Raw genomic sequence first — 16,552 nt, forward strand, 5'->3', positions numbered from 1 at the left:
AATTTGGATGTTATCTACATTTGATATCCCATGGTTTCTTCATCTGTCCTGTTTTCACAAATTTGATAATTTTGACTTTCAGTATGGGGGGAAGAGATAAAATGATTTCTATCTGGGATGACCATTTCATCTCAGTACTTCAGTGACAGTTTCTATGTATAGACAGCACATTTTAACCAGAGTTCTCAATATCTATTTGTTACCATTCACCATGGAAAAAGTTCCTCTATTGAGGACAAGAACACATTTTTCTTGCCATATTTATAAGAAATGTTACATTGATATGCTCCTTTTGCCAAAATGTCTAAAAGCAGTATGTGGTTCTCCGGTATATGTTCATATTAAGATGAACAAATGGGTTAAAATTTTCTGTTGATAGTTTTTCTTTTAAGTGCAACTCATGGACAGGAAATGTAACAAGAATCAAAGTATCTGAGGTAAATATTTAAAAATCTTTCTAAGATTAATGAAGAAAAATGATGTAACATTAATTTTCTGGAAATAGTTTCCGGCAACTACTGTTTGAAGAGCTATATGACCTAGTCATTTGTTGAGGCTTTTCATTTCACGAGAATTATGTAAGGTTAATGTTAAGAAACAGGAAAGATGTTGAAGAAAAGGGTACCATCCAGGCTTCTTTCATTTTTAATAAAATCACAGGTAGCATACTTTCATTTTTTTTATCATATTCTCTCTGCTATTAAAAGTATATTTTCTTACATTATCTCCACAATTACACTTCTACTTCACTGACCATGGCTTAGTTATTTTTGTTGTCCTCACAGAATCTTAACGAAAGGAAGTGCTTAATGTAATTCTGGTAAATTGTTCAGATTTATGGAAGCATCAAAGTGCATGAAATATTCAAGGAACAAGAGGTAGTAGGTAAGACAAAAATGTGGGGTGCATGGAGTAGTAGGAGATAAGGATGAGCAAGTAGACCTGATTAAAATTGTAAAATCCTTGAAAAATAGAGTAATTAAGGTTTTATCCTATATGCAATGGGGAAAGACTCAGAAGCTTTTCTCTCATAGGCTTCACTTGATCAGATCTGTGTTTTAGGAAGTGTTCTGGGCACAGGGTAGAAAATAAATTGGACAAATGAAACTAGGAAGCAGGACAACCTGTTAGTAGTGGAACCAGTAACTTGTGACGAAGACCTGAATAAGTAAATGTAAAGGGAGAAATGTCTGAGGTATGTTAGAGGCAAGATCAACAGAATTTGGCTGTTATTTGGATGTGATTCGGGAAAGTGTTGATGACTTTAAGGTGCTTCCTAAAATGGGTTAAGTATATGCTTGCTCAGTTCAGATTTCAAGAACTTTGGAATGAATACCTAATACATGTAAGATACTCTACTAGCGATATTCACACACACACATGTGCACACACAAACATACACACACACACCCTCCTAATTATTATGATAAAACTTTTAATTTTTTTTCTTTTGTTTTTTTTTAAACCTTATATAATCAGGGATTGTCTGCACTAGAAAAGCTGAAAGTTTTTTTTTTTTAACATACTTTCAATTAAACTTGTTGGGTAAAAGGCTTTTTACACTAATAGAAACCAGGAGAGAACCTTGATTGTCCCACATCTCTACCCCTTAATACCCCATCCCTCACCATAACCACCATCATTCTCTACATTGCTTTGTTCATAGCAGGAGTTTGAGAAATATTTAATTCATCTCATTTGAACTCATGGTAAACTCCATTATCTATAGCATGTTCTATGAAAAACAATAGTTAATAAGTGGTACCATATTACCAATATTCAAAGAATTTGAGTACAATAAAATGCACAAAAGTAAAACTTTAGTTGAATATGAGTCACTTCAATCCACTTCATTGCTTTGGACCAGTTATCTCCCAATGTTAGTGGTCAGGAATGCCAATATATAAAGTTCTGGTTAACACAACACAGATAATGAATTATACCATGAAATTGTAGGATGTTAGTGTGCTAAAAATTATTTTAGGATCCTTGATGATGTCAGTGAAATCAGTAGCCCCTGATGACAACAAGCGCTTCAAAAAATATCAGAAGATATGTTATTGCAATGCAGAAACAACTTTATTTATAGGTATTTCACTTAATACAGATTACACACACTTTATGTACTGAAAATATATCAAATACAACCAATGTTAGTAACTACATGTATTCCAGTTGAAAGATGCCCTATAATATTCACTCTAACATATTCACACAAAAACCTGTTTATTCTTTTTTAAAAGTACAGCTACAAATAACAAAGCAAAAACAAAATTTTAAGAGTGACTGTGACTGCTCTTGTATTTTAAATCTTCACAATTTTAATGTTACTTTACACAGCTTTTCTTCAATGGCAGTTCGTAGTACTAGCTCCACTCAAAACCAGAAATGATAATAAATTGTACACATTACTCAATCTAAAAACTGAATCTATCCTCACTAATATTTCCATGATTTATGTCAATCCATAGTTCACACCAAGCTGTTTATAAAAGTGTATGTGTGTATACACATACATAGATAAGTATGTATGCATGTACATGATTATGGCAAATTCATATCTTAGCCTTTGATGGAAACATAAACCCACAAAGTTGCAGACTTATGAAACTGAAAATCTGACATTGTACAGAGCACTAACAGAGAATTACTTATCTTTTTTTTGGTTTCAGTGGTATTAAAATTAAATAAGGTATTAATGCAAATAAAAATAATTATTTTAATGGATTCTTTTATATATGTTTTAGTTATGCCAACTGAGCAGAAGTTGACTATTACTGAAGGCAAATTTATCTTAGCTTTTTTGTGTGGAAAAGAAGTAGAATCTACACTGGTAATTAGATAGGAAAAATAGTTTAATTTTTAATGTATAATGTAGTGTTACTGGATCTGTGATCCTTCAGAAAACAGGGAAATTTTATGAAGAGAAGTACTGCAGTTACATTAGAGGCAAAATAATTTGAAAGTAAAAAACACATGAGCACATATTCAGAATGCAGTGAATGTGACAAGTTTTTTTTTTAAATAAAAGGTGCTATGTAGGGTGATATAAGGGATAAAGGATGATTAAAGTTTGGAAGTGAGGCATAAGTTTAAAAGAACAGAGAATAACATTGTAAATATAGATGTATGATCTTTGAACACGTTGTCTTTAGTATAAAGTTTATGTTACTTTTTTCTGCTAGAAATTTGAAAAACATAAATATACACACATATACGTAAACATATGTATGCTTATACATACCCTAGCCCATTTTAATCCCACTGTTTTAGAATTACATAAACATCAAATTAAAATGAATTTTCCTCTAGACTCACAATTAGGTCTCTTAATTTTAAGAGTTTGGTATGGTTGTCTTTTAAGTCTCACACCTAAAATGACATAATTGTATGTACCTCATCATTTCTACAGTTTTTGTGCATTTTGAAATAAATGTGTGTATAGTCTTACAAACAAATCAAATTTATATACGTAAAGTTGAATTGTAGCACCATGTAGAATTTTGTTGTTAAACGTTATCAATTGCTCTAGTTCAGATAATGTTAACTTTATATAGCATGTCAAATTCTTTTTTCCTATCTAAAATGAAACTATTATAATATCATTTTGTAGTACTAGATAAAGTCTGCGTCTTTATGGAGTCAATTTTTTCAGGTAGACAAAATATCCCCATATTCAGTGAAAAATTGTATTTTGCCTCCAGATGTTTTAGTATCACGTAGACAAAACTATGATACCTATCGGGAAGAGAACTCAGCACCTTCTCTTTAATAACTATATTTGTGTGAAAAATATGTACTTATTCAATCTGAACTTCATAAATAATGTATATAATTATCTACAAAAAAGGCACCCAATACATAGCTCTGAATAAGTGATCAAATAAATAAAATTAGTAATGAAATATAATCTCTCATTTAGCAGTTCATAGATTAGTTTTCCAGCATCCATGCAATTCCATTTTTGTGTGTTTTTTCCCACCTTGAATATGAGACTAGGTCTGTGTTTACATACCAAAAGAGCTGATCAAATTTGTCCTTGTGTGTGTGTGTGTGTGTGTGTGTGTGTTTAATTACTTCGAGGTTGTGACACTGAACAACTATTTGAGCTATATACTTGAATTACGGGAAATGTTTTTGTGTAAGGTGATAGTGTTTATGAGCAATTCTGTTTAAAGTATCATTGAAATAGTGGTCTGTGTTGATTTTGAATCTGAGGTTAAAACTGATATGTAGTAATATGAGTAAATACATTTTAAAGTTTATTTTGTGGATTTCTGAAAATAATATTTTTCACCAGTATTGCACATTTGTTTACTTCTACTACCACCAAAGAGAGTAAAAGTGGTATTATTCAAATTTTCTCTAAGTATCTAATGAAAGTATTATTTTGTTATCTAATGTTTTTACCAAGTGTTAAGACAAAAAATGAAAATGTTTTTAAAGTGCATTTCTAAGAGAATAACATTTATGAAGTAAATCAGTGAATAGTTAGTAAATATAAGGCTCCAGGACAAGGGAGAAAAGTGCATATATTTCTAGAATATCCATTGAAGTACTTCATTTCCATTATTATGTCAATTTGACTATCTGAAACCTAATAGAATGTGATTTTTTTCACTTCACAGAAAAAGATTTACTCCTAACTGGATAGTACCAGTGTATGTGTGGATAATTAAATATAATTAATCAGTTGAAACGGGAGAGTTAATACAATTTTAATTGAGAATATCTAGAATTTGCAAAAGGTAAAAATTGGTTACGAGGCTTTTTAGAAATAATTATAATAGATAACTTAGTTGTTCATTCTAGGGGAACTTTTGGCAGATATTTAGATGGCATTCTTTTTAATGGAAAAGCTTTTTCATCAAGACTTGATATTTTCACTGAGGGCAGATTAGTCTCGTGGTGGAGATATATAGTATTCCCTTCAGTATACTATAAACTAATCAGACTCAACTATTTCATAAATTTGTCTAATCATACATCTATAAAAATAAACAATATGCATAATAATTAAGTCAATTACCACTATGTGTAAAAAATCCTGCATGTATAGTTTATAATATAAAAAGAGAAGAATACTTCTGTAATTTTAAAGTGCACCACTTCCAAAGGTTAAACAGAATTACTAAGTAAATTATAAAGAAAAACTTACTGGTATAGCCTGAAGGAAAAACAAATAGTTTTAAAATTCTTCATCAAATTTTCATAGATACAGTTAAAATCTATCTACAATTTCCTAAATTTTCTACAACAAATGTATATTGCATTGTGCAATAAAAATAAAGGCCTATGACTACTCTACAATTTTAAAAAGTCTACTCCTAATTCTAAATACCACATAAAACCACGGATGTTATGTATGAACACACATAATGCATGAAAAAACAAATTGAACTTCAGTTCTTTTTAAAAATAATAATTATATACAACACATACAGCTTTATATTATCACAGCACCTTTGAATATGCTAGAAACCTAAATCTAAACAATAAAAATAGACAGAAACTAAGCAAATCCTAAAGAAAAAAGTCTATTACACAAGAGCACCTATAGGAAGCATTTACACAGTGTAGATTAAGTTCATATAAGATTACTTAAGCTCTGCTTGTCCTGTAGCACTTCTGTTGAGATCAGGCTTCAAATCACACCTAGCTAGACGGACAATTACAAAATCTAATTAAACAGTGACGAGTGCAGGTGAAAAAATTGTAAAATGTGTCAGTATTGTTTTGAAATGAAAAGATTAGTAAATATTGCATGAAATAATGACTGATTGAATCTAAATTCAGCTTTTAAAAGTTATTCTAAAGTATATGAGTTCACATTGATAATGTGAACAGGATGGTCAGCAGAGAAAACAGAAGTATACATAAAAGATTAATTAATGGATAGAATTAAAACTGTTCTATAAAATTTTCAATTTAAATCATTGAAAATAAAAATAACTTAAGAAATGTAATAGCTTGAATACCCTATTTCCAAAAATAAACTTTTATATTTAATGTAAAATGAGGAAATGTATTTCAGCAATTTTTTTCAATTTATGCACTTTGGATTTTAATCAAAAGAAAATAATACTCCTTCGAGTGTTTACAGGTATGAAAGTATACAGCACATTGTAGTTAATCGATTAGGTAATCCCTAAAAGTTTCTTTGCTGACTAGTCTTAAGATTTCCTTTCCCTCTGTTTTCCTCTATTCACTGACTAGAATAAGAACAAGAGAGACCATCAAGGACACTTCATTGAGAATATTCTAAGAGTCCATTAACACCAATACAAGAGATGGGAAGATATCTGAGACCTTGTAAGCCAAACATGTAATAACACCAATAATTAAATTAAAAGTATCATCAAATCAACTGATAAGAAAGAACCAACAGGAAAACATATAATTTTGTCCTCTCTGGCTTTTGTGGAAAATTCGTTTCAATGCCGTCCATACTGTTCTCAAATGTTAATATTATTTCCTCAAGCATAAGCAAAGGACCGACCAAGGGTAGTTAATAATCAAAAGTAGAATCCATTTTCATCTATGGCTGAAGTTTAGATACAGTTAAACCTCAATCATCATTGGTTTATATGGGTAAATATTTTAGCCTCAAAGAGCAGGAAAGAAATCAATTCAGAAGTTCCTTTCTCACAGAAATTATATTCTGAGAAGAATCACTTGCAGCTTTAAAAATAAAGTTTCTATTTTCATCTTCTGCAAAGATGACCCCCATAAAAATACTGAGGAATTTTTTAAAGAGATTCTGGGTAACTGTTTCAAAACATTTTCATCTTCACATATACAAAGGAGTGATTAGGAGTTTTCCTTATCACAGGCCTAAAGGAAAGGGTCACTGAAGCAGAAGAAAAATGAAGTATTCTCCTCTAGCTCACAGAATGTGTGGAAAAGCAGAGACCAGGGTGGTCATGACACAAGCATTTAAAATGCATTTATATAATAATTACATATACAAATGGTCATGAAACCACACTAGTTTATCATGGGATATGTGAAGTACTGATTCATTTTCTTGGGCATCATAATTTTTTTCACAATTAAGTGAGACTATGGATTTTGGAAACTCCTACTCTTAGTACGTCTTTGTACCTGCTGGGCACTGACTCTAGAGGTATAATAAGTTGGCTAAATTTTGACATTCCTTGAAATGATTTGAATTAAACTGAAATATTTAATTTATCAGGAAGAAATAGGGGAGAGATTATAAAGTTACTCTATATGAGTAACTTTCACAAAGGTAAAATTTAATTTTAAGTATTTTTCTACAATAGTTGTTTATAAGTATGTAATACAATATTATAATTTACATGACATTTCTCATTACCAGTAAAACAGTTACACTTACAGTCATTATAATTAACTAAGTAATGTTTAAAAAGCCAGATAGCAAGCATGTTCAAGGAACTTGACATTATTGGAGGTACCAGAGATTCTGTACTGAGTAAATGGGAATGCTAAATTTTAACAGAAATCTTTTAAAAATATTGCCTATATATTAAATATCCAAGAATTACACTAATTTGAAATGCTAAATAGAGCATAAGCCTCTTCTAAATACCTTTACAGCAAGGAACACTTTAAATAATACACTAATTTAATGCACATACATAATAGACCAAATCCTGTCCACACTTTGCTAGGTAAAATGATACACAATGAAGCATTTGAAAGAGAATCCAGGAAACATATCTTATGTTGTGATTATAAAGGTCCTTTATACTCCCTCTTAGCCCCAAGAAATCGTGCTTTTAAAAAAATTCTGTTAGTACTTTTAGTAAGTCATAAGCAGCTTAAAGAATACAATGTAAAATTGGGACACAACCTTCTTTCCTTAATACATTTAATGTACACCAAATTTGACGCATTTAGTCATTTGTGTAAGAAACTGATTAATCAACATATTGTGAAGAATGAGTTAAAGGCCAAATTACTCAAATCAATGAAATATATTCAGTAATTTAATGCCAGAGAAATTATGTAGATCTATTTAGCTGTTTGACTCTAGTAGCTTATATTTTCTTAGGTAGTTTCAAAATTAAGATAAAATCTTTCAAAATATACTATTTAAATCCTTGTCTCTACTCACATATGAATGGAATTATATTTCACTATATAAGAAACATCAGTACTTTTTTTCCCCAAAATATCAGGGAGTATAAAGAACTTTACATTCTTCTTTTGATAGATAAAAATAGAAAAAAAAAAAAACCTCTTTCTTTTACAGTATTTATAGAAAAAAAGAAACATGATTACAACAAAAATATTTTTTAATGATTAAAGTAGTGAAACAACATGATTACAATCAACATAAAAACCCATTAAAATTATTTTATATCATCTAACTTTTCAGCAGAGTGATGGATAATTATAATTATTTTCTCAACAACACTATAGTAGTGAATATTTTCCAAAAAATGATCTAAAGTGGTTTTTTTTTGTTGTTGCTGTTTGTATTTTTGATATTAAAGAAAATCTCTTGCCCTTGGATACCTTTCAGAGGGTAGCTTGGATAGTTCAGCTTCACTTCCAAACTCCCGCAGATGATGTTTAAATTCTTCAGCAATCAGACAGGGCAAGTAATTCCACGTTTCATGATTGATACATTAACCATCAGTTTGTACATCAAGACATATTATATTACATCACACTTGTTGGCATTCAGAGGAAGCAAATCGAGAAACAGCATGATAAAACTTTTTTTTTTATCACACTGCACTGTTTCTTCCACAAATTTAAAATTTCGATTGCAAGATTACAGCTAAAGTAAGCATGGGGTTCAGTGGGACATATTTTTTAAGGTGGTTTTTGTTTTGCTTGCTTTTATAGTGGGAAATCCAGATTACAAGCTAAATGATCTTAGCCAAATTTTGAAATCACAAATCATTGGAGTTTTTTGGAAGGGGAATAGAATTATGTTGTTCCTAGAAAGTTATATCTCACTGTAGATTTCAATAGTTGATGTCCTGGAATCAGTCTAGGACAAGAAAAATAACATGTTATCAAAATCAGATGGTTGTGTTCTAGGAGTCTTAGTTGCCAAGCATGCTACATGGCTAAAATTCACATTGCTAAAATACAGATGCACAATATCAAGGTTATGGAATGTAACAGTAGTAAATACCAAGCCTATTCCAAGCTAACTCAGACTCCTCTTACCATTTTGAATCCATGTATAATACCTACACTCATGTAACCATGAATTATTTCTTTTTGAAATGAAGTACCTCAAATACATGACTAAGACAGTGACTTGTACACAGAAGGCCCTTTCCAAATAATAAGTTCATTTTTGTTCCCCTATTTTTCAGATGTATAGTCTTCACAATATTTTAATGGAAGAACTGTGTTAAGCAAGATTTCGTTTTGGCATTGTATCTCTTTTATACAACAATTATCAAAATTGATTCTAAAATGATTATTCTTATTGTTTTTCTAGAATCGCACCAAACACTATCTGCTTGCTCTGAAAGACGTTAATATAAAGTACACTGTAAGATCATCTTTTACATTTCATGTTTTAATTTCTACTATAATATATGCATACAAAAATGCCTTCCAGAATACTTGTAAAAATTTATATCAAAGAGGATCCTCATATTCCCCAGGTATAAATGGTTTTGTGCAATAGATACGTTTCTATCTAATGAATGTTCCATATTTTTTCAGAACACGAGTCAGAAAAAAAAAAAACTATAGAAAATATTTGATTCCCTTTTTAAAAACATGAAAGTTTTTATAAATCCCCTTATATCTTACTGCCTCCTAGAACCATTTAATTTCTTCACTTTCATATTTCTATTCAGATGAATAATGAACTAAACAGAAATATCACCCTAAACCCTCCTTTTGAAAATATATTTCTCACTTTGTTTAAAATCAATTGAATATAATTCTGCCTTCTGATAACAGTAATATTTTATTCCACTGTCAGAATTTCTTTAAGGAACAATGGATTTTTATTTTACTGTCTGACACTTTTCCTCATTTTGTATGATGTTTCTTTAAAAAGAAGACACCTACTGTATTTGAATTTTTATAAATACACGAGTTCTTTTTCAGTGCTCACTTAACTTTTTCGCATTCTCCAACATCACTGAATATAAGATGCCTCTCCTGGTGTTAATCAGAAATTGAAGCGTATACAGAAAGGGTGAAGAACATTGCAAATGTAGCACAAAATACAAGGATTCAAATTATTTTTAGTGTCACATTAGTCTGCCTAAGTTCACCAATTCATGTCCAGAAGATATTTAGTAATTAATCTGAAACATCTGTGAACCAATGACATAAAATATACAATTTACCTATTTTTTTAAGATGAGAAAAAATAGAATAAGTCATCTGAGAACCCACTGATTCTAAGATACTCCTTTTAGCTAATAAAAACCGAATGATAACCAAGAATTTATTCTCATTAGCATTTACTTTCCTTATTTTGCCTATCTCATGAAGTTACTGTTCTGTGTTTAGGAAAAAATTTCTTAGCTAAATAAAATAAAATACCCGAATGAAAAAGTTATTAATTTTATCGACTTTCTCAGGATTACAAAATATCAAAAAAAGCAATAAAAGAGGAAGATATTTGGAAAACACTTCAATATTTTCCTTCATCTATGCCTTACTTACTGTATGTTCATGTCCTCATGTAAAATAAGTCTAGCTCTTAAAACATTTCCATGCTTTCAAAAACAGTTGAAACCAGAATTTGCTCTTCTAACTAACTTCACAAGCCAATCTATTAAAAATGATGCTCTGCAAAAGTAATTCACAAACCCCACCCTTTGTATAGATTTTTAAGTGAGTCACAAATTTAGCCCTGGGAAAAGTGCTATTAGGATATACAACACACATAAAGTGCTATTCATAAAGAATACTTTTCTGTTGAGAAATGTTTCCAAAAAACCGGATGATAGCAATGAGAATTAGAAAATGAGAGCACCCTTTTTAATAGTTAAATAAAAAAAAAACATACCATGATGAGATATTCGGCATCTGTTATGTTTGCCACCCATTTAAGATCCACCTTGGTCAGAAACCATGAGGCTCATGTAAACTGTAGAAATAACCACTGCCCTATAAACTCATTCAAAGCATAACAGAAACTCACCACAAAGAGAGTAGGGTTCTATTTTACCATTTGCGATAGCATAATTATGAACCTATTGTAACAAAAATGCACCCACAACTGAATTAGTATCTTACTTTCACTGTGTGATTAAGAGAGAAAAGTTAACGTTATTGTATAATTTAACTATGCAAATCCATGAGTGACCTCAATTCTTAAAAGCATTTCCTAAATTATGGTAAATTATTTTCATTGTTATTTTGAATCCTGATAGACTTCTCTAATATCTCTAAATTTGGTGAGAGGAAACCTATTCTGACTTTCACATTACTACTATTTAATTAAGCCTAAATAGGTTTTCAAAAGTTTTATTCACTGAAACTGATATGAAGACCTTCTTAAGAGTAACACAGATGAAATGATAAAATCAACATGCTGTATAACTTCCAGAGAAAAAATGTAGATAAATTCTATCACTTGACTTTATTAAGGAAATAAAAATACTTAAATCATTTACTTTAGTTATGAATTTCTAGATACATTTTCATTCATTTCTCCATGGAATACAGATAAAAAAGACTGTATAAACTCGTTTTCATAAATTTAATGGGTTTTAAATTATTGTATACAGATATCTTGGGTCTTAATATGTGCATAGTTTCCTTCAGGCCCATTAGAGAAAGCAATAATATTTCATTTTCAAAAAGTCATTATCTCTTAAGAATGTCTCCTGAAGGGTTCTTAATACCTTGCATGAATATGCAGATACTCAAATGGATATCTAAAGTAGAGATCTCATATATATTTCATTCTCTGGCTTGAAGGTGAGAGTGAGTAGCATGACTTCATTTTCCTAATCCCATTCTTGCTACATTGTGTTAATACAGATTTATGAAGCAGAATAATGGTGAGTTCCTAATCTGGAAATTACACTGTCTTTTCATTGTGGGGGTTTAGAGGAATGGTGGGTAGGGGGGATATCTTTATGCTATTTGATTATCTTGGGTAGACACAGATTTTTCCAAGTGAAGCTGGAACTCTCAATACCATTAAGTATTAAGACCTGTTTATCAGATTCCAAGAGGCTTTACTGTGATGTATCTAGCCATGACTGTTTTGATCCTCATGCACACAACTGTACTGAGGACAGTGCCATGACCCTTTATTTTGGAGTTTTTCCAGTATATTCTCTAGCAAGAAGTGTCATACTGCCATCTACAGACAACACTGTCCCTATTATAATCATCATTCCTCACCCAATTTTCCTCCAATCAGGAGTCATTTTGTTCTGATTTTCTACCAAACTTAAAATGAATCCATATATCTATTCAGATACTTCTGCAGAACATTTTGATCCCATGTTGAGTCAGTAGATTCTGTAAAGTCCTAGTTCAACTGAAAATAATTAAAAATATATAAAATTAGAAAGGTTACTTAGAAACTTGGATTACCTACCAGTCTGGTGTGTACAGACACAGGGGTCTTGAAAGTTGTTACTGGATAGCTGCACTCAGAAACGCTGTAGGGATCAGAACTGCTGGAGGAACACTTGGAGATGGAATCACAGCCCACGAAGGTGTTATCAAGAGGCAGTTCCTGGATGATGTGGTGCTTTGAATTCAGGGGAGTTTCCGGCTGGATCTGGAAGGCAGGCTGTGGAGAGGCAGATTTGTAGTGCCGGGCCAAATCAGGACTTTCAGGCTTGAAAGTAGTAGGTGTAGTGCCCCAGTTGTACTTGCCCATGGTTTGCTCTTCCAGTTCAATGGGAAGGTCTAGTGTGACGCTGTTTCCATCATTGTCAGCATCATCTGCCTTAGTTTCTTCAATAGTAACAAAGTTAAGCAGCAAGTTCTTAGGGGTATGCTTCTTCTTCTTTTTCTTCATCATTATCATCTGCCTGTTTTCTGGGTTTGGAGTAACCCATTCGGAATTCTGCTTGTTTTTCTGAGCAGCCTTAAGGTGTGGTGATTGGCGGCATCTTACTACAGCAGTGATGAAAATAACAAGGATGACAGTTATGGTGCCTGCAACAATGGCAACCACGATCTTGACATAGTCACTGGATGGTGAGGATGTATCAGCTGTCTCAATACTTTGGGTCACTGGTGTTTCAATGTTTTTTCGCACCAATTCATAAATCAGTGTAGCATTGGTCACTGACTCATTCACAAATAGATTAACATTTACAACATTGAAGAGAGAATCAGGTTGTCCTAAGTCCTTGACTTTGACTACCAGTTTGTGTAAACCAAGGTCTGCAAGGACACATTTCTCCTTCAGTGTAATGTTGCCTGTTGTTTGGTCAATCATAAACAGACCTTTTGTGTTTCCTCCTACAATGCTGTAATGAAGCTCTGCATTCATGCCAGTGTCATTGTCAACAGCAACTACCGTGAAGACCACTGTGCCTGGATTAGTGGATGGCAGAACCAATTCAAAGGAGTAGTTCGAAGAAGGGACAACAAAAACTGGTTTGTTGTCATTGACATCAACCACATTTATGGTGACTTTGGCAGTTGAAGAACGTGATACCCTACCACCATCCTCAGCCTTTACATAGAAAGTATAAGATTCTTGTTTTTCTCTATCAAAGGAAATATTCGGTCGGATGACACCAGTCTGTGGATCAATGGTGAAGTCATCACTTGCGTCTAAAATGGAGAGAGTGACTGCAGAATTTTCTCCATAATCAGGATCAGTTACAGTGATTAGTCCTACTGTGCCATGTCTTGGAAGGTTTTCTGGGACATAGAAGTTGTACTCATTGTGAGTGAAAATTGGACTGTTGTCATTCTGATCAAGAACAGTCACTAAGACTGTGGCATTGGTTATTAAAGGTGGCATCCCATTATCTTTTGCCAGAACTGTGAATGAATATTTTTCCTGTTTTTCTCTATCCAGTTTCTTCGCTGCAGTCAGAATGCCTGTACGACGATCCAGGTTGAATTCAGATGGAGCATCAATGCCAAGCAGGTAGTTTATCTCAGCATTATGCCCTGTGTCTGCATCCGTTGCACTTATTTTTGTCAACTGGGTGCCAGGAGAGTTATTCTCAGGAACAGAAAGACTTATGAAAGGCTGAGTGAAAACTGGAGCATTATCATTTTCATCTTTTACTTTGATGAGGAGCATGGATGATTGATTCAAAGGAGGTTTGCCAGCATCTGCAGCCAGTAATTTAATAGCATATTCTCTTGTGGACTCGTAGTCAAGATATGCAGCAGTCTCTAGGAGGAACTGATTACTGAATACTGGCCTCAACCTGAAAGGGACTTCATGATCTGTAAAGCACGTCACCCTACCATTAAGGTCAGCATCCTTATCTGTCACAGTTATGAGCGCAATTTTTGTGTTGAGTGGAGAATTTTCTGAAAGAACCACGGTGCCATTGATTGGATTGATGATATATCTTATGTCAATTGATGGGACATTATCATTGACATCTGTAACATTTACTAGTACCATTGATCTTGCTGGTATCAATCCACCATCACTTGCCAAAACCAGTAACCTGTGGTTTGGTGATTCCTCCCTATCCAGTGGTTCTTTGATTGTGATAAGTCCACTGGTGGAGTTGAGGTGAAATAGCCTCTTGGCCATGTTGGAGACTAGATTGCTGAAATAGAAGTGAATCCTGGCATTTTCACCTATGTCGGCATCTGTGGCATGAAGTTGTGTCACTGAAGTACCTACAGGAGCATTTTCTGGTATACTGACTTCAATCTCATTCTCCTTGAAGACTGGGCAGTTATCGTTTGTATCAGCAACACTGACTTGCAAAATGGCAGTACTGGATCTTTGAGGAAAGCCACCATCTTCAACCTTTACTTTCATTACATATGTATCTTTCTCTTCCCTATCTAACTCCTTTTGAACTATCAATTGTGGCATCTTCTCTCCTTCTGGTGTTTCAATAACATCAAGCCCAAAAATACTTTGACCCTGGAAAACATAGAAGGAAACATTTTAGCTTATGTTATTATTTAATGAGACCAGTTTTCAATTCCTTGAAGTCATATGACATAGGCTCAACTCAGAAATAAGTGCCAGAGACTTGAGTTCTAAGTCCCAACTTCGTCAGTAACTAATATTGTCACCACAAACAAGATGCTTAACATCTCTACACATTTGTGAAATTAGAGTTGTGCTAGAAGATGTTCTAAGCGCTTTTCAGGTTGTAGCACTTTGTGGTGATAAATGTAACATTTATGTGAACTATTAAAGATTTCAAAAGGAAGAAGTATGTAGAATTTTAAAAAGAATTATCACTAAGTTTCACATGGTGAATGAACTTATAAGTGAATTAAAAATGGTTACTCCAAATGAATTAAAATATCTTACTGTAGATTTCAGTTGTCTAGGACACCTTTTCACCACCAGAAGTAACAATCAAGTATAAAATCTTTATCCAAGACAAAAGTGCATATATCACATCTAATAAATACAGCTAATAACTTTGGCAGAGGGAGAAAATATGCAAACTCTGATAAGAATAAAACCTTGTGTAAAATACAGACTTTCTTTTTTTCCCCTATAGAAACAGGTGTTAAAAATGAAATTTCTGGGAATTCCCTGGTGGTCCAGTGGTTAGGACTCGGTGATTTCACTGCCAGAGCCCAGGTTCAATCCCTGGTCGGAGAACTAAGATCCTGCAAGCCATGAGGCCTGGCCAAAAAAGAAAGATATTTTCTTGGAGATTAACAGAACAATGTTATTTAACTTCTAATTTTTTTTTTAATGAGCACGCACAATGGACTGAAACTAACATGCCAAAATGTCAAATTGGAAAATATAGCTATAGGAACAGTACCTATATTTTCTTTATGCCTATAAAGTCAGATTATGGGAATGTTTAAAATCAGTTTCCTCTGGTTCTGGCTTCCCTCAAAACCCTCAAGGAAGTGGTTCAATTAATATAAAACTGTAAAATTCTTAAAGTGCTTGGGCTCTCTTAAGTGCTATTGTTTATCAGCACACAGAGGATCTCATACTCTTGTATAAGTCTTTAAAATAGTCAAATAATTTTGATAAAGTCCAATTTATCAATAGGAAATAAAAAAAATTAAAGTCCCTTCTCTGAACTACAATAAGATAAGCCCTACACAGACAAAGTGATCTTGATAGCTGATTGAGGAGTAGCATTCACTGGCTCTCAGGTGCAGTTCTAGCCAGTGTTACCTGTAGCACTTTGACAGAAATGAATAAGATAGAAGGTACTGGAGGCTGTGAAGATCAGAAGATCTTAAGATTCCTAGTACACAGGTGATTTATGAACCCTTACGTACACACGTACATACGTGCACACACACACACACACACATAACCACACACTACAATTTTAATTCTTCAATATATTTTTTAACATAAAAGTTGCTGACATGTGCTGAAGATCAGTTATTGAGATACCATCTATGTGAACAGGAGAGCATCTGAGGGTTTTTTCTCATTGTTCTGTCATACCAGTTTCTAAAA

General features: G+C 32.7%; 1 protein-coding gene across 6 annotated transcripts in view; it reads right to left on the bottom strand.

The window, feature by feature from the left end:
* The window catches only part of PCDH11X (protocadherin 11 X-linked), a 752,740-nt gene that overhangs the window by 652,620 nt on the left and 83,568 nt on the right, over nucleotides 1–16,552 (bottom strand). For all 6 annotated transcript variants that reach the window (XM_060291949.1, XM_060291947.1, XM_060291948.1 and 3 more), the window contains exon 3: nucleotides 12,536–15,022. In XM_060291949.1, coding sequence (XP_060147932.1) covers nucleotides 12,536–15,022 — 2,487 coding nt within the window. The remainder of the gene's footprint in view (nucleotides 1–12,535; nucleotides 15,023–16,552) is intronic.

Source organism: Globicephala melas, chromosome X (genome assembly GCF_963455315.2).
Source record: "Globicephala melas chromosome X, mGloMel1.2, whole genome shotgun sequence".
Classification (NCBI taxonomy): Eukaryota; Metazoa; Chordata; class Mammalia; order Artiodactyla; family Delphinidae; genus Globicephala; species Globicephala melas.